A 24575-nucleotide genomic window follows, 5' to 3' on the forward strand; every position below is an offset into this window, starting at 1 on the left:
ATGGGGAAAAATGCTACCTAGGACTATAATAGTTGTCACTTTTTTTTACAGAACAATCACTCTGAAATTCATGACGTGTGGAGGTAAAACTCAGATCCTTCTGCTCTAGAAAGCACTGCATTCTACCATGTGAACTAAAGGAGAATCTCCTTCAGCTGTTAGCAGTATACAGCCTCTGATGCACAGGTCTGATTCCATCCAGTAGAGAATTGTGTTAAACACTTATATATGCCAGCTCATTATAATACACCTCTACCCCGATATAACACAAATTTGGATATAACGCGGTAAAGCAGTGCTCCGGGAGGGGGCAGGGCTGTGCACTCTGGTGGATCAAAGCAAGTTTGATATAACGTGGTTTCACCTATAAAGCAGTAAGATTTTTTGGCTCCCGAGGACAGCATTATATCGAGGTAGAGATGTATTTTAATAAATCACAGAGCTCCCTGTGGAACCCAACACCCGTTATAGCAGATCAGATTGAAGAATAAAATCAGGGTGCAAGGAGGTCATCTGTCTACCAGGATTTTACTGAGGCCCTGATCCTGTAATGAGCTCCATGTAGTAGGCGTCCTAAAAAGGAAGTTAGAAGGTGACTTGATTGTGGTTTTGAAGTACCTATATGTGAAGATTTCTGATAGATTAAAAAAAAACTTTACTACCGGACAAAAGCATAACAAGATCCAATGGCTAGAAATGTAAGCTAGACATATTCAAACTGGAAATTAGGTGCAGATTTGCTAACAATATGTGGGGCGGGGAGGTGGGGAGAATTAATCATTGGAACAGCTTGCTGAGAGAAGTGGTGGATTCTCCATCTCTTGAATTCTTTACAAGATTGGATGTCTTTCTAAAAGATATACTCTACTTTAATCAGAAGTTATTGGGCTTGATACAGGAATTACTGGGTGTAATTCTGTGGCCTGTGTTAAAAAGCAGACAAGGAAAGCAGAGAAGATGATCACAATAGTCCTTTCTGGCCTTAAAAACTATGAAGTTAGTGGCGCTCTATGTGGGCATAAGGGGCTTTCTATACTGATCTCAGTTAAAAATTGGGGCCCAGGGGGGTGGGGGGTGGGCAAAAGCAGCCATAAACCACAAATTTTTTTTGTTTGTTTTTAAAGTCTGTAAAATATGAGCAAAAAAGGAAATGAATGATACTAGATAAAGCTGGGTGCTGAGTGTCAACCTAAAGGCAATTTTATTGCCTAGAGAGTATAGTCAAGGAGGTCTATAATGACATACAAACAATTATAATTATAGCCAGAGGGTTCAGTGTTCAAAATGCTGACATGGCTACATGGAAGCCATACATACATAAATGCAAATTGAATAAATGCTAATCAAAACCTGGAATTTCAGAGCTTTTGAAAAATTGCCTTTAAGTGAAGTGACCATGATACAAAACTACATCTGCTTTCAACAGTAACAGTCCAAATCTTACAGTTTTCAATAGATTGCTGGGGCCACTGCTATATCATGCAGTAGCACTGATCCCCAATCCATCATGTGTAGCACTCAAGTCTCAAAATAGTCGTTTTCACTATTGTTTCTCTTTAGAATAAGATAGGGATGGAAACTGCAAGGGGGTATTTTTCATCAGAGGGAAGGGAGGGAGTGTTTACTTGCTTTTTCTATTTGATTTAAAGTGTTAAAACTGGCATTTAAAGGCCTGTACTCTACTACTCAGCCAAATCTGGAGGCCTTCACCCAGCTTTTGCTCAGTCCTTACTCAGTTAAAATGTCCACTGAAGTGAGTCAAAGTTGGGGAGATAATATCTTTTAGGACCAAATTCTGTTGGTGAGAGAGACAAGCTTCCAGCCAAACAGAGCTCTTCTTGGCTTGAAAGCTCGTCTCTCTCACGAACAGAAGTTGATCCAATAAAATATATTATCTCACACACCTTGTCTCTCTAATATTCTGACACTGACACGGATACAACTACACCACATACTCTGGAGTGACAATTTGTCAATTTGAGCGATAGGCAAGACAAATTTTCAGATGTCTCCCCATTGATTTTGAGTGCTTCAGTTTCTTGGTAGACACGCAGGGCCTGTTTCTCAAAGGGTGCCAAGGACCTGCAGCCCGCGTTGTAAGAACTGCAGGAATTTACTGTCTATGTAAAAAAAAAAAGGTTGTCTAGAGGGCTAGAACCATAGGACTGGGAGTCAGGACTACTGGGTTGTTTCCAGCTTGAAGGAGAGTGTGATGTGGGGTTTAGAGTCACTGCGAGTCAGGACTCCTCAGTTCTGTTTTTGGCTCTGGAATGGGAGTGGGGTCTAATGGTTAGAGCAAGGGACTGAGAGTCAGGATGCCTGGGTTCTCTTTCCATGAAGCTGGGCCTAGAGAGGCACTGACACCCCCACCCTGCCTTGGGGCACTTGGTATGCATTTCATGCCACCCATTGCAAGCCACTCAAGCTCCTTCTGAAGAGGAGGGGGGCATTCCATGATGCTTCTGAACACAAGTGTGTTTGGGGCAGGGCCTTAACGATTTGTCCCCACTTTGCATCTCAATAAAGTTTTGTTGGGGGGAAAAATGGGGGGGGCTGTCAACACAGTGCGCCTCAATAAAGTTTTGTTGAAAAGAGAGGCCGCCTTGTGCTCGGTTGTTTCTCTGACCGCGTTACCAGGTTGCTCGATAAAGTTTTGTTGAGGAGCCGTGCTGAGCTCTCGCGAGGCTTGAGCGGGCCCGGCCGGTGTTTCTCGCGGTGTTTGGCCGAGCGGGGGGCCGGGGAGGCCTCGATTATCACGCGAGAGCAGGCGTCTCGCGAGAGTTGGCGGCTGCCCCCTTGGAAGCGGTGCCGTTTCGCTTTGGGAAGTGAGAGGGGAGGCGGCCCCGAGAGCGGGGCGGACAAAGGGGGTCGGGAGCTGGGCACCCGCCGCACCGCGGCCGAGGGGGCGGGAGCCGGGGACCCTCCGCGTAGGGAGCCACTCAGGGAGCCGGGCCTAGGGACCTGCTCAGAGGCCCAGGGGACCCCAGCCCAGCGGACCCTCCTCCCAGGCCGGGGGGCCCGCTCCAGGGCCCAGCCCCCCTCCTCCCAAGGGCCCCCTCCTTGGGGCTTTCCAGGCCCTGTAGCTTCCTGCCCAGGGGCCCTGTGAGGTCAAGCCCCCTCCCCCCACCCCCCCCCCACCCCGGGGCCTGATCCAAAGAGCTGCACCCCATGAAGGCGGGAGAGAGCTAGAACGAGGGAGGAAAGGCAAAGGGGGAAAGTGGCTGTGAATGGTGGGAGGAGAAAGGAGAGCCACGGAAAGAGGAGAGAGGCCTATAGAGGGGGGGTGACTGGGGTTTAAAGTTTGGGGGTTTTGGAGGATTCCCCCCTCCCCTCTTCCAAGCACAGTGGAGAAGGAATGCCAAATCCAGAGAGACATGGGGGCAAGAAGGATGGAGGAGGAGGGGGGTCCTTGCAGCAGCAGACATCCAGCAGTGGCAGTTCGAACAGCAAGGAGAGGCACCGGCTGGTCTCCAGACACAAGAGGCACAGGTCCAAGCACTCCAAAGATTCGCCGCTGGTGGCTCAAGAGACGGCAGCACAACTGGGAGCAATGATCAAGCCACTGGTGGAGTATGATGACATTAGCTCCGACTCGGACACCTTCTCAGATGATGTGGCCCTCAAGCTGGAAAGAAGGGAGAATGACGAGAGGAAAGGGAGTTCAGACAGGAGCGACAGGTTGCACAAACATCGGCACCACCAGCACAAACGTGTTCGGGAGCTGATCAGGAGTAAGCAGGTGGAAAAGGAGAAGAAGCTGGAAAAGAATCAGGAGGTGTCTAGCAAGTCAGGGTTCACCAAGGACCGGGTGTCAGGGACTTCCAAGAGACTCAACGAGGAGAATGAGGAACACTTTAAGTCACAGCCATCAAGAAGCAGCAACAAAGAGTCCAGGTCATCCAAAGCACACAAGGAGAAGTCCAGAAAAGAGCGGGAGCTGAAGTCTGGACACAAAGACCGCAGTAAAAGCCATCGGAAAAGGGACACCCTGAAAAGCTACAAAGCAACTGACAGTCCAAAACGGAAATCCAGGAGTCCCCATAGGAAATGGGCTGAGAGCCCTAAACAGGATGACAGCCCCTCAGGAGCATCCTACACGCAAGAATATGATATCAGCCCTCCACGGTCGCATACATCCAGCAACTATGACTCCTACAAGAAGAGCCCCGGTGGCTCATCACGCAGGCAGTCGGTCAGCCCACCCTACAAAGAACCTGTAGCGTACCAGTCCAACACTCGGTCTCCTAGTCCTTACAGTAGGAGACAGAGGTCCGTCAGCCCGTACAACAGGAGGCGCTCATCCAGTTATGAGAGGGGAAGTGGGTCGTACAGTGGGCGGTCACCCAGCCCATACAGCCGAAGGCGCTCGAGCAGTCCTTTTGTTGCCAAGCGGTCAGTGAGCCGAAGTCCAGTACCCAGGTGTGTGATCTCTATGTTGTCTTTTATGTGTTATGGGGAGATTGGATGGCTCTGGAGATGTGAGTGATTGACCCTCTAGATCATCTATTCAGATCGGGCCCAGGTAATTAGTGTTCACTTATTACTGCCAAGGGCTCCTCACTGGTCTGTGTGAATTTGCTGGGGCTGGTTACAGTTTCCTTTGGATAGATGTCCACATATTAAAAAGCACCACCATTGTTGGCACTAATCAGCCTCAATGTTGGCAGCCTCAGCAAAGAGGCCAAGACTGAATGAGCCATCAGGATTGAGTTACACTTGCCTCTAGCAGTGGCTCCTGCAGAACACGAGTGAAGCATTGTGGGGAAGTTTTCACTAGTGAGTGTTCTGTGGAAAGTATTTAAATTTCTAGTGCCAAAAATCCAGCACCTTTCCTAGCACTAAATGTACTTAAAAAAAGCTCTCACATTCTGGAAACTTTGATCAACATACTAAGAAAAAGATTTATCACAGTTTTCAGAAAAATTGTTTAATTCTGGGCATATCTCACTCTGAACTGATTAATTGTTTTCTTTCCTTTCATCATAATTAGTTGATCATATTTAAGTTGCTTCTTTCTAATTTAAACTTGCTTTTCTCAGTCTGTGTTCTGCTTAGTTATGGATCATTTGCTTCCATTTGTTTTAAATAACTCCTTAGCATTCTAGAAGGGCAATTAGGTAACTTCTTTATTTTGGAACAGATTTATTTTTTTCTCTTTTTGCACCAGTAACTTTAACACACACACACAAAAACCATTTTTGTTTGAAATTACTAATAGTGCTGCATTTTATTTCAGATGTATAGTAATCCAGAGTACTTTGAGTACAGATTGGTAGGTAGCCTAACAAAGATTATTTTCAATCTAAAGCCTGTGTCTCAGTGAACTTCCAGTTCACAGCATGTGTGTTATGGAACTATGGTTATAGCTTTATCATAATTCCGAGCTGAACTTGTATGAAGTAAGTCCTTATGATCAAAACAACATGTACAATGTTAGTTGTGTTGCTTCCCTGGATTCCATTGGGGGCTGTGAGCAAGGAGATTGATCCTGTGCATCTTTATCTATGTGATTGGTGCTGCTCATGTGGGTAGTCCCATTGAACTCATTGCTTGTGGAATTGAGCCCTAAAACCACATCGAGAGCTCTCAACATTTAGGGAGTAGGCTTTCCGATGAAAATCAGGGCTGATCTGGGCTAAGAACGTAGCTATTTGCTGTGAAGACAAAGGCAATCTCAGTGTAAAATCCTAGTGGCGATAAGGCATTGGTAATTTTTGCCTTTATTTAGCTCATTTGAGGTCAACCCTATTCTCCCCCCATCTGGCATTTATTTGACTAGCTGCATGGAAGCAAAAGCTACCTGTCCCTTATCTCCACTAGGATTTTATATCGAGATGGCTATCTCCATGTTAAAATATATATAGATATAGATTTTTTTTGGGGGGGGGGTGAAGACTTTGCTTTCACAGACACTTTTACACCCCTGGAAAAGTCAACTGGGTGGCAGATGCCTCGTGTATCCTTTCTGGCTGTGCTTGTAGGCTCTGTTAAGGGTGTGTGTCTACTCTTCCTTAACCAGACGGAGGGTTGCTATTGGATTGGAGGGTAGTAGAGGAATCAGTGGGATCCTAAAGCACTGTGTTTTCCCTCCATTTCCCCTCTTCCCCCAACACACCTCAAAATAGCAATAGCTGATTTTGGTCTGTATAATTCTAGTTACGCCTGTGAAGTGAAGATCACTTTTTCCGAGACTGGTTTTATGAATGTGCTTCTGTGAACTTGCATAGCCATGTGGGAAAGTTTTTGAGGACACCTTTCTGGTACAGCTCGTTAGCCAAATCAAAAAAAATTCCAAAGGTTACTGCTTGTTTACACTCTGTTTATTTCAAATTATTTGAATCTAGGGTTAAATTGATAACCCACCACAGTCCCGCCCCTTTCTCCTAAAGCTGGTCTGCAGTTTTTGTATAGCACGCTTTTTTTAATCAAAGCTCAGTTTCACTGAGCAACACAAAGCAAGAAATAAGGAGTCAACTGAGTGTGCAAGAAGCCTTCAGAAAATGGCTACCCCAAAGAACAAATACAACTTTTAGAAAGTATCAGAGGGGTAGCTGTGTTAGTCTGGTTCTGTAGAAGCAGCAAAGAATCCTGTGGCACCTTATAGACTAACAGACGTTTTGCAGCATGAGCTTTCGTGGGTGAATACCCACTTCTTCTTGCATCCGAATAAGTGGGTATTCACCCACGAAAGCTCATGCTGCTAAACGTCTGTTAGTCTATAAGGTGCCACAGGATTCTTTGCTGCTTCAACTTTTAGAAAATGAGCAAAGTGAAATTTTCAGACCTTATTTTCTTTCTAACTGTTAAGCCAACTGAAAATCAGAACTCCTGTGTGTATGTTGGTTGTTGCTTCACTGAACATGCATTCCATGCAGTGAGGAAAGTTCAGTGTAAATTCCTCAGAGGGGGGTGAAAGAGTCTTTCCTATGGCACTGATGTTTTTTCATTGGCTGAGGGGGAAATCCTTCCTAGTGATTCTTTTACCTTCCCATTCCCAAAATGTAGTCTGAGAAGGAAGATGGCGAACTAAATACACGTATGTCCTTGGTGCAGAAAGCACTCTGCAGGTCACATTCCAGGTGGCCCCTCCAAACAAACTGCTTTTGGTTAAGGAGGAAATGTAGAGTCTTTGGTCGGGAGGGAAGGTAACAGATATAATCAGTGTTGTTTTCTATAGCAGTTGTCATAACCATATCATTGCAGCTATAGCCAAGAGAGAGAATTCAGGTAACACCCCACTTGATGGATGTGGGCTTGCACACTATTATGAGTTTTTAGTTTCTGTGTTTGTATGTTTGCCGTAGTCACTGGTGTGCAGCACAAAATCACATGTTGTCAAATGTCGGTGAACTGGATTTAGAGGGTTTAATTTGCGGTAGTTTCTCTAGTGCAAGGGTGGGCAAACTACGGCCCACCAGTTGTTTTAATATGGCCCTCAAGCTCCTGCTGGGGAGCGGGGTCTGGGGCTTGCCACGCTCCAGTGCTCCAGCTAGGGAACAGGGTCGGGGGCTGCTCCGCGCAGCTCCCAGAAGCAGCAACATGTCCCTGCTCCGTCTCCTACGTATAGGGGCGGCCAGGGGGCTCTGTTCCACACACTGCCCTGACCCCAAGCGCCGCCCCCGCAGCTCCCATTGTCCGGGAATTGTGGCCAATGGGAGCTGCAGTGGTGGTGCCTGCGGACAGGGCAGCGTGCAGCAGAGCCGCCTGGCCATGCCTCTGTGTAGGAGCTGGATGGGAGACATGCTGCTGCTTCTGGGAGCTGCTTGAGGTAAGTGCCGCCTGGAGCCCTGCACCCCTGAGCCCTCTGTGCCCCTTCCCCAACCCTGATCCCCCTCCTGGCCTCCAAACCTCTTGGTCCCAGCCCGGAGCACCCTCCTGCACCCCAAGCCCCTCATTCCCAACCCAGATTCTGCACCCCCAGCCAGAGCCCTCACCCCCTCCCATACCCCAACCCCAATTTCGCGAGCATTCATGGCCCGCCATACAATTTCCATACCCATATATGGCCCTTAGGCCAAAAAGATTGCCCACCCCTGCTCTAGTAGTTAAAAGAAGAAACCAGGAGTCAAGATGCCTAGGTCCTAGTCCCACCTTTGCCACTAACTTTCACTTCACCACTATGCTTGTGATTTCTCCACTGTATAATGGGGGAATAATGCCAAATAATCTCACCTGTGAGGTATGCTTAATGTTTTAGATCACTCTTAGAGCCTCAGGTGACACACATTCTGGAAGTGGCTGATTGTGCTCTCTCTGTCATGTCTTCTGCATTCATCACTGGTTGAGGGCAAACTGTTGCTAACAACTCTTAGCAACGTCCAGTTTCATAGTATAGATAGGGCTAGAGATTTCTATCAGTTCTTCCTCCAAGATATCTTTCTTTGGTACAGCTCTGATTGCAGCCGAGAAATGAATCTGTTGCCAGTGTGCTTTGGTTTTCTGTAGTGAGCCATTCCCATTCTCTCCCATTGATACCTTTATCTTAATTCATGGGCCTGATGGCTAGCATTTTACATGTCGAGTTTCCTGCATTAGAAATACAGGAATTTTTTAACCATTCCACTGTAGCTGGAGAGAAAAGCTTGAACATCTCTACAGCTGGGAGGTTTTCCTCCCTTTTTAAATGCTATAAACTAGGTAATCTGCAGCGCAGTGTTGGTTTCAAAGGTGATGTTTGAGGGCAAATCACTAACCTCTTGGTCAGAGATAAAGTTACTCAGTGATTACTCTAGACAGGGGAAACACCTTGCAAAACTTCCTGTATATATTTGCTTCTCTTAAAACATATTTCAGTGCAGTCAGCAGTGACAAAAGCTAATATTGGCTGTTGAGGGGGAGGTTTCCAGATCCATGTTATGAATCACTTGTAGCTGGGATTTAGTGCAGGATTCAGTGCTGTTTAGGTTTCAGAATTAAGTTAGCTCTGTTTGCAGCTACCCATGTCATACAAGTTCAGTTAGGAATGTTGTCCTCAGCAAAGTCTGCAAGTGTGACCTCTGAGTGCAGTGAAAGCATGCTGCTAGCTATTTCAGCTCCTGACAGTTTTGCAGCGGGATGTGGAAAGTGAACTACTAGCCAAATGGCAAATTCTGCCTGTGTGTGTGACAGTTAAACTGGTTATCCAGAGTCCCCTGAAGACGACATACCAGCTCGAGGCATATTGCCAGATTCTGTTTCACACAACTTCCATGAACATTGAAGACAGAATCTGAAATAAGTCTTGACTTTTTTTTTATATATTCTTATTGCTATTTTTGTTCTTTAAGACTAAAGGTAAGATCCACTTAGTCACATTGATATTTGGCTACTGCAATCACAAATGTCTAGTGAAATGCTTTATAATAAGCCATGTCTATCCTTCAACTTATTTTTAAAGCATTTATGTTGTCAGAATATTTGTTTAAAATTGAGATTCTCTTATCCTATGCAAATTATATTAATCTTACACTGCATTTCAATTATAGTTGAAACATCTGCTAACAGCTTCCATGTTTAAACACAGTTGCTATTACATGTTTTCTGAGCTGTGTGGAAAAGGGAATTTCTTTTAACCATGATCTAAAATCATGCTATATTTTCTACTGTGGTCAGAGAACTCTAGGTTTGAATAGGTCATAGAATAAAAATCAGTTGTGAGCATGATTTCAACTAAGTATGGGTAGAGTCTTACTTCAAGATTCTTTAGTAACATGTGGCTTCCAAATCAATAAAGTTCATCATTAACACATTACTCCTCATAAAATGCACTGTCCCATGCCTGGCAAAATCCCAGTCTCCCTTGAAGAGGAGAAAATATTCACTGACCTGTGAATTGAAAATACCAGTTTTCTGGGGATTTTTTTGGTTTTTTTCCCTTCATTTTTTCCAATGAATCTTCATCCCTAACCTCCACTAGATTGACACACATTGCAGATTTGTGCCTAATCCAAGTCCATCCTCTGATCATCTTGTGTCCTTTTAAAGGAAGGTGTTTTTCTCCTTATTTGTGGCTCACAGTAGAGTGCAGATTTCCAAATGCATTTCATATCTCTGCTTATGTAATAAATTGTAGCCCCCTTATTGTAAATTCAGACTTAGAGTATCTCTGATCATGTCTAAATCAGGATGAAAGCCTCAAATTGTCTTTCTGACTTGCAGTGTGCAAATGCATTTATAGTAATAGTAAAACCTCTACGTGGAGTGAAGATGTTCTGTGGGAAAAAGTGGCATTCACTAGGAGAATGCCTTATTGCGGTGATACTCAGACAGAGGCTCTCGAGCTGGAAGTAGCTCTTGACTGTGTCTCCCGCGGCTCTTTGCAGGACATAATATTAACACTGTGTGAGTGAATATATAGTACTATAGTAAGTGAAACAATGATTTCACACTATTGTGTCTATTTTGGGTAATGTTGATCTCTAATTTGACTCCTTAGCCACCGAGGTCTGAGTATCACTGCCTTGCTGTAACACCACTGATCAATGCCACAGGGTTGTGCAAAACATTCCCACAAGCAATACTCGTGTCTTATCATTGTGTTTTCCCTCCTGCTCTACTGCCCTGAAAGATTCTTAAACTGTCAACTCATCGTCTCAACTCAAATCCTCCAGTCAAGCACTGTGCATCTGTTATCTCTTCTTTAACTTGGGGTTTGTCTAACCTTCATCTTGCGGTTCTGTTATTTTAATTGTTGATTTGTAAGCAGCAGCATCTTTTGACCTTGGAAGCGCCCTAGATGTTGGATTATTTCCAAGTGTCGTCAAACTGGTGCCATTAATTTAAGTCTCCTCAGACAAGCCTTGGGTATGGTCAGAAGTGTAGTTGACAATTTATGAATGCCCTTGTCTTTAAAGAGAGCTTTCCCTATTTGTTAATTTCAGTAACTAACATCGTATGCCTCAGTTTTCTCAGTTTTCTGCTTCCTGTTCTTTCCATAGGAAGTCTGTGAAGTCCCGAAGTCGAAGTCCTGTATATTCAAGACACTCATCATCTCACAATAAAAAGCAGAGGTCCGGTTCACGTAGTCGCCATTCCAGTATATCGCCTGCTAGGCTACCATTGAACTCCAGCCTGGGAGCAGAGCTTAGCAGGAAAAAGAAGGAGCGAGCTGCAGCAGCGGCAGCAGCAGCAAAGGTGGATGGAAAGGAGGCAAAGAACTCGCCTGTTTTTCTGTCTATAAAAGAGAACAGCTCATCTGAGGGTAAGGAGACGGGGACGGAGTCTAAAAAAGTACCCAAAATCATTAAATCTGAAAAATCAGCCTCCGATACGGAACTGGTTAATTTAATACCCATGAATGCAGAGACTAAAACATCTCTGGAGCCAGTAAAAACCAAGATAGACGAGAACTCCGAGAAGAAGCATGCAGCTCCAGTTAAAGACTCAAAAACGATGGGAACAAAAGAGTCAAAGTCTGTAGTAGTGAAAGAGGAGATTGTAACTCCAGCAGAGCCAGAGACAACAGAGAAGGAGAACCCGCCCCCACTGCCCTCAATAAAATCACCCCCTCCACCTCTACCAACAACTACACCGCCGCCTCAGACTCCCCCGTTGCCTCCTTTGCCTCCATCACCAGCTGTTCCACCTTTGCCGCTTTCCCAACTGACTTCTGTTCAGGTCCCTACTTCAGTCCCAGCCTCTTTGCCATCTTCTTCCCACTCAAGAACATCTGCCTTGTCCACTCAGGCAAACTCTCAGCCCTCTGTCCAGGTCTCTACAAAACCACAAGTGTCTGTGACGGCTGCTATCCCACACCTGAAGACTTCAACGCTGCCTCCACTCCCGCTCCCACCTATTCTGCTCGGGGAAGATGACTTGGATAGGTAAGGTCATGTGGAGAGCTCAGTTCTGCTTGGGTTGGAATACACTGTACTAACACAATAACAGAGAAGAGATTTTATTTTTAGCTTGCCAACTCCTTCTTTACCCTGCATATGTTTCCTAGAAGATACCTAGTTTTGTACTTGATTCTGCTGAAGCCTGTGCCAGTCTACTGGAAACACCACTCATAACCAAATGCCCTGTCAGGTCGTTATTCACAATGTTATCATTTTGTCAGTCTCTCCATCCAGAATACCTATTTTGAGGGGCTTATGATTCAGTACTGAAACTAGCACAAAATCTCAGTGAGGAAGAGAATTTTAGAGGCTTTTTTAAAACCAGTTTAAAAAAAACATAATCAAGTCAGTCTTTATTACAAATCCATTAGGTCCCTATTCTGAAAGCTGCTCTGACTGTAAGTACCACTGTTAATGGGGCTTCACATGGGAGAAGGTTGCATTCAGCAGCTTGCAAGAGAAGGTCCTGACTTACTATAAAAAAAATGGAATGATCCAAAAAGCTGTGTTAAGGTAACAGGAAAGATTATGTGGCCTATAGGAGAGGACAACACAAAGCAGTGTTACACTTACAGCATGTTGTTGAGACATGCAGGCCTTGTCTACCTGAAACAAATTGCATTGCTTTAACTTACATCAATTGCTAATTGACTTAAGCAAAACTAAAAGTACTACAGAAGAGCTAGGTAGTAATTTATTTATAATAAACCGAAATAAGCCCAATTTAAACGGAAATAAGAGTGTCGACACAGGGGTTTGCATCAGACTAACTAAGCTGCTTTAAAATTGCACCTGGTGCAACTTTGTCCTGTAACAAGGCCAGAGACAGAAAAGAAAAGAATCTCAGAAGTTAAGTAGCAAGTCTCGGAGGAGGGTTGTTGAGGGTAAGGAAACCATGCATAGTTCAGTAGTTTTAATGGTTGCATCTATATATAATTCGCCTTGTGGTTTTACATGCAACATGTTATTTATCTTTGCCCCATGCTGCATATCTAATTACATTGTTTTATAATTTTAATGTGGAAGAGGGTAACCCTTTACCTGTCTATCTCTAAGGGCTTTTGCTTACATAGGGATGCTCAGGAAGTTAATCCAAGTTAACTTTTAAAGCAGATTGCTTAAACCAAATTAAACCCAGATGTGGATACTCTTATTTAGAATAAAAGTGACCATAATTTTTTGATTGTGTCACACAGGGGTTTAATGCAGTTAAACCAATCACTTTAATTTCACACCTTAAATTAATTCTAATTAATTCTCCTGAGAGTGCCTTTAGAGAGGAGCCCTAAGCAGGACATCAAGACTGAGTCCTTTCCCAAGTGAGTTGTTGTGTTGACTGCTACATGAATAATTTCTAGATCTGATAGATTACTTAACTAATCCCCTAGATGACTCAAGACACACACTTTTTTATGATGATGGAAATTATCTATATAAACCAGGGCAAAGGAAATAGAATCAGTTGAAAAATGGTTAAAAACTTTTTTGTCGTGGCACGATACTTTATTGAAGTTTTGTAATTTGTGAATGATTCCACATTAGGTCCTCACTTATTTTTTACTTTACTAAATTGCTCACCAAAACCCTTGCTCACTATCCACTTCTCAGTAAAGAGGTATTGGGATATCTTAATATAAGACTTAATTACTCTTGCATCATGTAAAACAAAACAATCTACTAGTATACTCTGAAGTATTATTACCACTTCTTACATGAAGTTCATTATATGTTCTTTGTTCACTTACTGTTATCAATGGATCTTTCAGGCATTAGTATTAGCGAGGTACTGCTGTAATTGTGATCATTACAATACATTATAAAAGTTTGGACCTGTACATCCCTATGTTGTCTTTCACAAACAGCACTTGATTTAGTGTTGTTCAGTGTGTCTGTTCAGCTTTTTAAATAGCAGTGAGAGTGGAAAGAGTAGCCTTAATGTGGTACCTAGACCGGTACTTGTACTGGAAAAGTACACACTAAAGATGATTGCTGTGGTTGCTAACATGGTATAATAACCTATTGAATCAGCTCTGGTGTAGTTTATGATGCTTTACAAGGCAGTCTTAATTTTACCACAAACTCTCACACCTCTTAGTGATGAAAATACTAATACTGTACATGTCCCCAGATGAGTGGCTGAGGAGACTCTTTCAAGGCTGACTTGCAGCTTTGTCAGTTTCTTAATTTTACCTCCACTACCATTGTGTATTTTGAGAGATTTATACCATAGTTGCAGGATATATCTCCACCCAAAGGTTGGCAAACAAGTTCTCAGCCAGCCAGTTCATTGAAAAAAGAGGAGGCAAACAAACAAATCCACTTCATTAGGGTTAGCAGGTGTTAGTTGTAAATGACGCATTGAAAGTAATGTACTGTCCATGGTCAATCACTTACTTGGTGCTTGTGAACCAAATTTCTCTAAGTAGATTTCTTTATTCTGTTTCCAACATGTGGAAAAAACACATGCCCTTCTTGATTTCTAAGACTATGGCAAGCATGAAGTTTAGAATCCCATTTGAGTTGCCGAAGTACAAAATGCATCTCAGTTGAGTAAATAAAGATTCTTGTACCTTTCTCTTCATGCTTGTGTAACACTAAAAAGACTTGTGATGTATCATTCCAAAGGATTCCCCTTTGGGCTCAGATGCAGCATGAGATGTTTCATCTTACAGGGAGGGCAGGAGGAGGGAGTGAAAATGAAGGTTTAGAATGGAATAGTTCCATCATTTTAGGTATGTGATGGCTGACATCACTCTAAGTCTCGTAACTTAAATTCCTCGGGATCTCTGGGAGGTAACGACTATCCCCAAAATAGCTGAGATGTGCTAATTACAGTTTTTTAAAGCAGCTACAACTGTTTTACTGTTATGGGATTTTATTTCCCTTGTTTTTTGTATTGATGGACTTTTGTTTTTTTTGAAGCTTTGCAGCTCATCTTTACAGTTTTCCACTCCATCTGTATGCAGCACTCTCAGGTTTAGGTAATGTAGAGGTGATGTTTGTTTAGATTTAATGTTAGACTATTTGCATAGGCATTCTTTTTTATGTGCCCTGACTATAACTAAATTTAAAATAGCCACCTAGCAGCATTAATTCTGAGGTACAAATAAACTAACTCCAGCTAGTCAGTAGCCTTAAATAATCAAGTGAAGGTAACAATTTACATCAATCAGCAGATAACAGTGAAAACACTCCAGAAAAGCCTCTCCTCTCCAAATGCTACCTAGCAACACATCTTCATCCTTCTCCAAAAACCCTGTCAAGCAAATACCTTGTTGGGAAGAGTCTCAAATTCAGGCTTTTTTGGATGAAAGTGTGTGGAGCATTTTAAAACACTGCATAATGTTACGGATCTAGAACAAATTCACTGCTAGCAAAAGTGGGTAAAGCTCCATTGCAGTCGGTGGAACAGGAACTGCTTTTTCTGGTGGTGAATGGCATACGCAGGCTGAAATAACTAGGCACTGAATCCAAATGAATAACTTTTAAATATTCCTCTAATAGCTTATTTAAACCATATGAAGCTGGTGAAATAATTTGACTGAGTCTATCAGGCTCTGACATAAGAACCGATTTTCAGACGTGGCACTTGAGTTAGGTACCTTCGTCCTACGTTTAGGATCTGTCTCCACTGCAGCTGGGAACGTGCTGGAGCTAGTGCACCACAAATAGCAGGGTAGCCAGTGGGAGCACAGGCAGCAGCTTGTGCAGGCTGCCCAAGTACAAACCTGCTCACCCCCCCAGGAGCGTTTACCGAGCTGCCACCTGGGCCGCCCCTGTTTACACTGCTATTTTTAGTCTGCCAGCTTGAGCCCAGGTCTGAATCCCATTTTGGGGCTCCTCTCGTCAGCCTTAACGCTGATGTTCTTCGCTTTTGTTAAGCGTGGCCAATGTAGGGGCAATCCTGCTCTTCTAAGTCAACTGCGGTACTTTGGGTGATTTTTAAATGGGGGCGAGAGCAGGCCCATGGATCTTTCTCTCATGTCTGTTATTACTTTCATGGCTTATAACGGCCACAGTGATACATATCAGTGACAGTTTTCCTCCAATACTCTGAGTTGCAGGACTTTTCTGATTAGTTCACTAAACCTATGCGATGACCTCAGTAGAAGTAAAAAGACAAGTGTTTTTGGTCCGTTCCTTTAAAGAGTATCCAAACTCAGTAATTCCAAAGGGGAAAGTACTGTACTTCAATCAAAACCTCCTTCCATGTCTTGTTCTGTATTCATTTGTGGAATACACAGTGTTTCACCACAGGTTTCAGCTAGGTTGGGAAGTGGCTAGCAAGTAAGGTAACTTCCCTAATTTTCTATTCCCGTCAGTTCAGTTGCATTGGCTTCTTTGTGCTGATGAGCAGAATTTTAGACCCTGCTGATGCTGACAAGCATCAGTCTCCCCTAGCAGGTTGCCCTAAGAATGATCCAAGAAAGCCTGCTTGTCTATTTCTCAATAGACAGCTTTTCCCTTTCCTGGGGAGGGTGGAGTCTTGTACAGGGTAAGTATTATGAATAATCTGACGTGCCTACTGCCATTCAACTTGGATTTTAATCCCCAATTTATTCAAATCCAGGAATTCTCCCTGATTCTCCTTCCGTGTTCCCCCACTCCCGATAAACTAGATTCTGCAGATCGGTCTCCAGCTAGTTAAAGACAACCCTGCATTAAAGACAACCAACCATTGGTACCATAATAAAAGAAGAAATGAGCTGGTGATCTACTTGCAATATGCAGAAGTTACTGTTGCCCCATTTCTGTCCTTGCTAATGAGTTAAAAGCAATGTAGTGGAGACATGGTTAATTTTGCTTGCATGTTGTAGATTTGCAATGGCCATTAATCGGCGTACGGGTCAGAACATGCCTTTAAATTTTGTTTTAATGAGTGGACAGGAGATAGGAAGTAGGGATCAGTAAATGGATAACCGGTTATATCCCAAATTTGTTACTGTGTTTATATAATGTTAAGAATTTTTATTCCACTGTCATGAGAGACTTTTAGTTGCAAAGAGTTACGTGGTCTTTTGAGGCTGGGCTGTGTCTTTAATTTAGTATTTATCTACGTTGACTTTGGCTTTGAAACAAGAAAGATGCTTAATTTTAACTCTGAGTGTCTAGAGCTAGGCTCCTAAATGCATATTTGGCCCCCTAATTTCAGGCACTCAAGTCTGAAACTTTTGGCCTATGATCTTCTTTATTTGAAATGGCATCTTAAGTCTGACCACACTGTATTAACTTGCTGTAACTTTCTGGGATTTAGTCCAAAGGAGATTCTTCCTCCAAAAGTTGTGAAGAAAGAGAGAGAGCAGAGACCACGACACTTGCTCATGGACCTCCCGCTTCCTCCAGAGCTTCCTGGAGGGGATCCGTCTCCCCCGGAGTCTCCAGAACCAAAGGCAGCCACACCACCTCAGCAACCATTCAAAAAGCGACCAAAGTAAGTGTTTGCACAGACTGCAGGCTAGCATCTCTAAACTGTGTCTTCTTATGGTGGTGATCTTGTGTTTATGTAGCACCTTTCGTCCAAAAGGATCCCAAAGTGTTTTAGAATGTAGCTATAAATTGGACATGGAAACTGCTTTCCCTATCATGAAAATGCACCTACCTCTGAGGTTAAATCTGCAACTGTTTTAGCAGTTCTCAGCAACCTAGCAAGTCACTTCATGGTGAAAAGAAAATTCCAAATGTATCTGATGAATCTGAAGAGAGAAATGTAAGTAGGCGCAATGCAATTGCCCAACTGGAGTCTAGTCAGGACACTGCTGTTAATGCTACCAGCCCTGCTAAAAGTACTAGTGGATTTTTACTGACTACACATATTCAGGATCTCAGTTTTATGTTTCTTCAAGGGGCATGTTCTGTTTTACAGCCCAACTTACCTCTGTCCTGGAAAACCCATCATTTTTTCTGGAAATCATTTGATTTCAGACAAGCTTGAATCATGATACTGTGCTTATAAAAAACCAACAACATTGTTTGAAAGAAATGAAGCCCCTGTTGTGCTGGCTTCCTTTTATTCGCTGCACCCACTCCTTTGGGTTTCCCGTTCACATTTGACAGGTTTAAGGCTCTGTCAGTTAAACACGGGTGTTTGTCCATGCAGGAGAATGGGTTCCTTTCTCCATCCATTTGAACATTAACAAACTAGAAGGGCTACAGATGGCGGGGGAAAGAGCAGGTGAAATGTAGCGTGTTTGCATCACCCACCAAATGGAGCCTGTAATTCAGGCTTTATTTCGTCAAGGTTCTGACAGATCCCATTGTTCTATAATCTGTTACATGATCCTTCCTGTGGTGTGAATTACTGGAGTGTTTCATGTACACCTTGAAAATTCCTATCAACTTTCATTTAACAATTGCCTTGAAAACAGTATTGTGGCTGAATTGGGAAAGGACCTCTCATTCTGAAGCCAAAGGAACCTGGCTGGCAAACAACCTGATGTAGAATCTTTAGTGTTTCTAGGAAGCAGTTGTTCAGGAAAGGGGCCACAGACCTTCGCCCATGACATTGGTGAAGTATTGGTGATCTGTTCTCCACTCGGTGGGCGTACTTTAACGCTAGTGAGAACTGTGCATTCATCAAGAGAATAAACTCTTGTATATAGTTAGGAGTGTCTCCCATGTTTTCTTTCCTTTCCCAAGGCATATTTGCTACATTGTGTCTTAAATAACAATCAAATGTCCTATGTTGGTGCAAAAGTTTTCCAAATACTTACCAAATCTAAAATTATCAAAGAATTATGTTACAGTAATATTGATTGGCTTCTGTCCAAACCCCGCTCACGTTAAGAGCAATGTAACAAGATCTTTAGCAGACTCCTGTGTATCATTCTCCGTTCATAAGACAAGACAGATCCATTTGTTTGAGGTACAGGCTAACTGGAGAATGGTGAGACATACTGAGAACTTTTTAGTAGTGTGATTTGATACATCATAACCCTTGATCCCTATTTTAGATCATTATATGTGGGGAAATAAGGGATAACGTTGAATGGAGTTCAGATTATGCTCTTTGGCCATGTACAATTGTTAGGGCTGTGCTTTTAAGTGTAGGGACCTGATATAGGACAACACTGCAGGATGATGGGCGTAGAAAAAAGTCCCATTGGGCTACTCTGCCTGTAAGAGGTATAGGACTATGTAGTGTAATTCACTAAAGGCTATTGGAGTAAAATTTTACAAAATAGCACTTAACGAGAGTTAGTCATGAAAGCGACCATGGAAACTAGCCTGTTACTGGCCTCATTTTAGGGCAGGTTGAAACAAGGAGTACAGTGATTGCCATTTTAAATTTAAGAAGGTATTTGTTGCTTGGATAGTTACATTTATTGTGTTTTTTCCTGTTCTTAGTATGATGTGTAAATATTGTTGTGTGGGACAGTATAAATGTTTGTCTAGTGATGCCTGCTGCATTGAGTAAAGAAAATTGATCTCCATCTAGCGCAGTGTTGCTCAACGACCAGTCCGTGGACTGGCACCAGTCCCTGAAATCTCCCTGACACAGTAATCCAGTCCCTGGTATCAAAAAGGTTGAGAAACACTGATTTAGTGCGCCGTATAAAACTCCTAACTCTGCAATCGGTGAGATTAAGGAACAGTCTCCCCAAGGAAGTGATGGTATCCCTTTGCTTTTTGATAATTACTATCTAGATTTAAGGTATACTGTAGTCTGAGGAACAATCCTGTGTTACAAGTTAGATAGGTAAGATGACAAAATTGCTCTCCAGTCTATTAATTTTTAGGATTTAAATTTAAAAAATTTAATTTCCATTTAAAGCAGTTATGATCGAGTCCTATTGTTTGGGATTTTTAAACTAATCTTCCCTTTTTCAGAATCTGTTGTCCTCGTTACGGCGAGAGGAGACAGACAGAAAGCGACTGGGGGAAGCGCTGCGTGGATAAATTTGATATCATTGGGATTATTGGAGAGGGAACATATGGGCAAGTGTACAAAGCCAAGGACAAGGATACAGGTAAAGGTTAGATACAGCCTTAGTCTGAACAAGGCAATATTGAAAGAGTTTCCCTAAGTGATTCTTGGGTGTCGTCTTAATTATTTTTGGTGCTATCACAGTGAGCCTGCTTAAAAGCTCATTCCAGTTTTAGTGCTGTTACTGCTCGCTGGGGAATACCACCATGACCAGTAATGGACTTTGGGACATGGACTTTCAGAGGACTCTCGGGGAGTGAGGCTTCCCAAATCCCACTGCCCTTCATTGGAAGTTGGCATCTAACCGTTCTTTTGTTCCTGTGAAAATTTCCCCGTGTGCACCCACAGTGTTACTCCGCCCTGTAAACCCACACATTTGTTTCATTGCTGCTCTGTCAAGCCACAGATGAGATCATTTGCACAACAAAGACTCTAACGTAAAGTGACCAAAGCAAAGAAGTTCAACAAAACTGTGATCCTGTTCTTAACTTCCCTTTCTCTGCATAGTATTGCAGCATCTATTGCTCTCCGTGTCTCTCGTTTTGTGGGTGATACTATAGGAACGTTTGCTAATCCTGCACTTTATAATTTGCACATAGATGGTGTTCTCTCCCCACTTAGCAAAGTTTTAGTAGATGAGAGAGCATAGTAGATAACGAGGTTGCTTAATACAGAGTGTTTCACCCAATGTCCTACGGTGCATTTTCCAGTGAATTACAAAGAAATAATTAAAAATCAACTTCAGATTAAATGAACAAACCACATTCTGCAATAGTGGGATCCTTGCTCTTTAGAGTGCTGTCCACTTGCTAATTCGTGTTGCATCTCCCAGTCACTGCAAATTAGATTGTCACGTATCTTGCATTTCTAGGACCTCTTTCATCTAAAGTTCTCAAAATGCTTTACAAACACTGACTCTCACGTGCCCTATTCCTGTGTGAAAGTAGCATAGCTAGTCATTTGCAGAGCTGGGAATAGAAACCAGGAGTCTGATACCCTCTGTCTGGTTCTAACCGCTAATTCACTGAGTAGCTCTTTTACATTGAATTAGTATTCCCAACCAAAAAAAACTTTCAGATGGAGTTCAGATTGAGCAATGTAACCTTTTTGGAAAATGTCTTAGTGCAGGGATGGGCAGCAGCAGCCCAAGGCTGCATCGGGTCCATCAGATCATCTTACTTGGCCCGCCACAGCCCAGTTCAGGGCAGGTGTCTAGCAGCATGTGGGCCAGGAGCAGGGTAGGGCAAGGTATTGCAGAGGGCAGGCAAGAACATATACACATCCCGTGGTGAGAACCAGTGGGAAGGATCAGGCAGCTGGGCCCAGCCTTCTTGGCCAGTAGCCATCGCTGTCAGATGGGCTCACACTCCAGCTCCCACCCTGGAGGCCAGGACCCGACACAAACATGCCACGTCACACCCTCTGGGGGCAGGACCCGACATACACATGCCCCAGCCCAAAGGGTTTTAGTGGCTTTTGTGGCCGTCTACTACCTTAAAGTTGCCCATCCCTGTCTGTCTTTAAATTGCAATGTTCTTCGTTACCAATGTAACTGGAGCCTAGAAAAGTCTTTGCTAAGAACATAATTAAAGACTAAATGAACAGATTTCTTAATGAAAACTAATAATAAAAAGACCAAACTCAAAGGCCTGGGCAGGGAGAGGCAGGACAGCATCAAGAGTGTATCGTTTGGATTATTTGGCGTATCTGTCTGCAAACACTTTGACACTGAGTTGTTTTGGCAGGTGAACTGGTGGCTTTAAAGAAAGTGCGATTGGACAATGAGAAGGAAGGCTTCCCCATAACGGCCATCCGCGAGATTAAAATCCTTCGGCAGTTGATCCATCGCAGCGTTGTTAACATGAAGGAAATTGTTACAGACAAACAAGATGCACTGGACTTCAAGAAGGACAAAGGTATTGCTAGCTGCATAGTGTGGTTTAACTAACAGAAATGTCTCCAGCACCTCGTTTACTATCCTGGTGTAAGGATGGGTCTAGCAATCTGATACGGTTCTATTTATTCTAGGTTTTTTTTGCTAGAGAAAACTCTAGAATTGTCTGTTGCTACGTGTCTGCATCTGGATGAAAAAACAATCTACGTGTATTTTATGACTGCAGATCACAGCAACAAAATCTGCACAGCCTGCCGCTGATTTTGCTTTCAGTGTTAATCGGCACAAGATATTATGTTTTTTGTGGGTTGCCTGCAACAGACACAGTCTTTCTGATCACTGGTATAGAATCATTGCTTGGAAGTGTTCACAAGACGCCAAGCATTCATACTAGTCCAAGTACCCAGCTTTGCAGCAGTCTTATAGCAGCAGCATCTCATGAGCTGCTAGATGCCGAGATCAATACTTAACACCATGTGGAAAATGGTATCAACTTAATCAACTACTCTGATGCACTAAAGAGAAGACTCCAGCTTCTTCGCCCTTGGCTGCATTGGCGCTGCAAGGTGTCAGACCGTCTAAAATGTTGGGGGTGGGAAGTTTGTTCCTGCTTCTTACTTCTATTAGCCCTGCTGAGTAAACACTGCCAAGAGAGGGTGAGCTGAAGTCTGTCCCTTATGCATCAACAACAGAATTGTTGCTTAAATCTTAATCAGTTACACTTGAGCAACCCTGTTCCTACTGAAGACTGTGGATTTTCACAGGTGTAAAAATGGGCTGCAGATCCTTTAATAATGGTGGTGATGCACAAGGGTCCAGGTTGACTTTGCAGAACTGGTTGTTAGATGAAGTATATTTGTTCTTATAAACTAAGTATGCTTGATATGAATGTGATTGAGAGGCAGTGAATGTGGAATGCCACAGTACCAATCTTAGAGTCTTGTCACTTTACAGAGCAGATGCACACTTACTGCATCCCAAGGGTAAAGTATACTTGTTTCTATCCCTGGAAGTTTGTGAGTGATCAGGCTTTAAAACTGAATTAGCCTTTGCTGGTTTAGCTGTGGCGTTTTTTCCCCAGCACTGGGCAGTCCCTTTTATTATGCTGGATAATGTTGGCTGTCTCAAGAACCAGTTAATGGTATAGAAGGTTTTCCATCCTCTCTCACTTCTAAGTTTGACGGTGCTTTTAAAAACACAGCCCTTTTAGGTTGCACTTGGAGAGTCTCTTCTTCCAGCAGATTCAAGTCCATGATGCCATAGGTACCTTATGCTAATGCTTCCACTCTGTCCTTTTGTCGCTTGCTATGAAAAGTACTGAGCACCCACCTTCTGGAGATCAGACCCCCCCACCTCAGAAGTATCCAGTTGAGCACAGAAAATCACAAGTCGCTTTTTTTCTAAATCTTGGCCTTTATCTTGAAGCAATTCCACTACATAACCAAAAATGTTGAAACTTTTGACTTCACTTTTCACCCCCTGTCTTAAACTTTGTTTCGGTGGCAGGTGCCTTTTACCTTGTGTTTGAATACATGGACCATGACCTCATGGGGCTGCTAGAATCCGGCTTGGTGCATTTCTCAGAGGACCATATCAAGTCTTTCATGAAACAGTTGATGGAGGGGCTGGATTATTGTCACAAAAAGAACTTCCTTCATCGAGACATTAAATGTTCCAACATTCTACTAAACAACAGGTAACTTGGCACTGGATAGGGTAAAAGATGATTTCATCAAACTGGCTAATTTGAGCTGTGAGATGTTAGGCCGCTGATTCATTTAGATTATGGGAAAGAATACAAAGACCTTATCTGCAGTAGTGACCCTGTCTTCTGCATGTTTCCATACGAAGTGACAGATATTCTAATTAAGCAATAGGTCCCCTGGGTACTGTATCTATAATAGGAGTTGTCTTCAACCAAAGGCGAATGAACCTAATAACCTTCTGCTTAACTTCCTGTTGGTGGCAATCTCTCCAGAAGAGACCTTTTGCTGGCAAAATGTACTGCTCCTTATCTCAGTCTCTTAAGGATGGCAGACCATGTCTGGGTGCAGTTTCTGGCTCTAAGCAACCTTTTTGTTGTAATGCTGTAGTATTTAGGGGACTGGTTTGGTTATGTTAAAGCAAACACATATGCCTTTTGAATAGGAAATGGCATCCTGGAATGGATCATTCAGGGGCATCACAAGGTTAAACCTTGCTACTGAAAACCATCTGCAATAAAACATCATAAAAGACATTGTGGGGAGGCTGAGTTACAATAAATAAGGTGTTTGTTCAGTGATAGAGCCCAAAGGAGTATTCCTGCAGCTATTGCTGCTAGGTTCAAGTCTCAAAGCCCCTGGGGGAGAATGTAATGGGTTTATTCCAGCACCATCTCCACTAAGTCCTTTGTTGGCATAAATGAATGTGGGAAAAAAGTCGTCATCTTTCTCAATGTCTCTGGGTTTTTCTGACTGTTCCCTCCCCCACTTGCCTTCACATGCAGACACCACCCATGCTCTGCACTGTCAGTGTTTAATTTCTTAGCTATTTAGAGGCTGGGATTGTGGTGGTAGCATGTATTGGGTGTGGGCTCCGATGTCCCTCACTATTCACCACCTGGAAACCAGTTTTAGGAGTGGTATAGACGTCTCAGAATGACTTCTTCCCATGTAGTCTTCTGCTAGAGTTGCTTGATGCAGCTTAGTTCGTTGTGGGACAGGTTACAAATTGGAGACCATTTGCTAGGATTCTTCAGGTCTCCATCTGAACGCCAGTGAGGGGAAATTAAAACTGATAGACTCTGATAGTAACACTGGAAATCACTGTACCCGCATGCCCATTTGTGATGGTCCTGAAACTGAATGCTTGTATGTCTTTCTGGAGCATAGGATCTGTTAAAAATCAGACAGGCATATCCAGCATGATCAGTTGCCAAACACTGGTTGTCCTTGGTCCT

General features: G+C 43.2%; 1 protein-coding gene across 5 annotated transcripts in view; it reads left to right on the forward strand.

Annotated features, from left to right (window-relative positions):
* Positions 1–2742: 2742 nt before the first annotated feature.
* Positions 2743–24575, forward strand: part of CDK12 (cyclin dependent kinase 12) — a 71420-nt gene continuing 49587 nt past the window's right edge. For 2 of the 5 annotated variants that reach the window (XM_039516256.1, XM_039516254.1), the window contains exons 1-6: positions 2745–4419; positions 10917–11801; positions 17071–17247; positions 19644–19783; positions 21486–21656; positions 23141–23330. In XM_039516256.1, coding sequence (XP_039372190.1) covers positions 3356–4419; positions 10917–11801; positions 17071–17247; positions 19644–19783; positions 21486–21656; positions 23141–23330 — 2627 coding nt within the window. In that variant the 5' untranslated portion in view covers positions 2745–3355. Of the gene's footprint in view, positions 4420–10916; positions 11802–17070; positions 17248–19643; positions 19784–21485; positions 21657–23140; positions 23331–24575 lie in introns of all 5 variants that reach the window. The other 3 variants (XM_039516252.1, XM_039516251.1, XM_039516255.1) reach the window with 3 other exon arrangements.

This window comes from Mauremys reevesii, linkage group 27 (assembly GCF_016161935.1).
Source record: "Mauremys reevesii isolate NIE-2019 linkage group 27, ASM1616193v1, whole genome shotgun sequence".
Classification (NCBI taxonomy): Eukaryota; Metazoa; Chordata; order Testudines; family Geoemydidae; genus Mauremys; species Mauremys reevesii.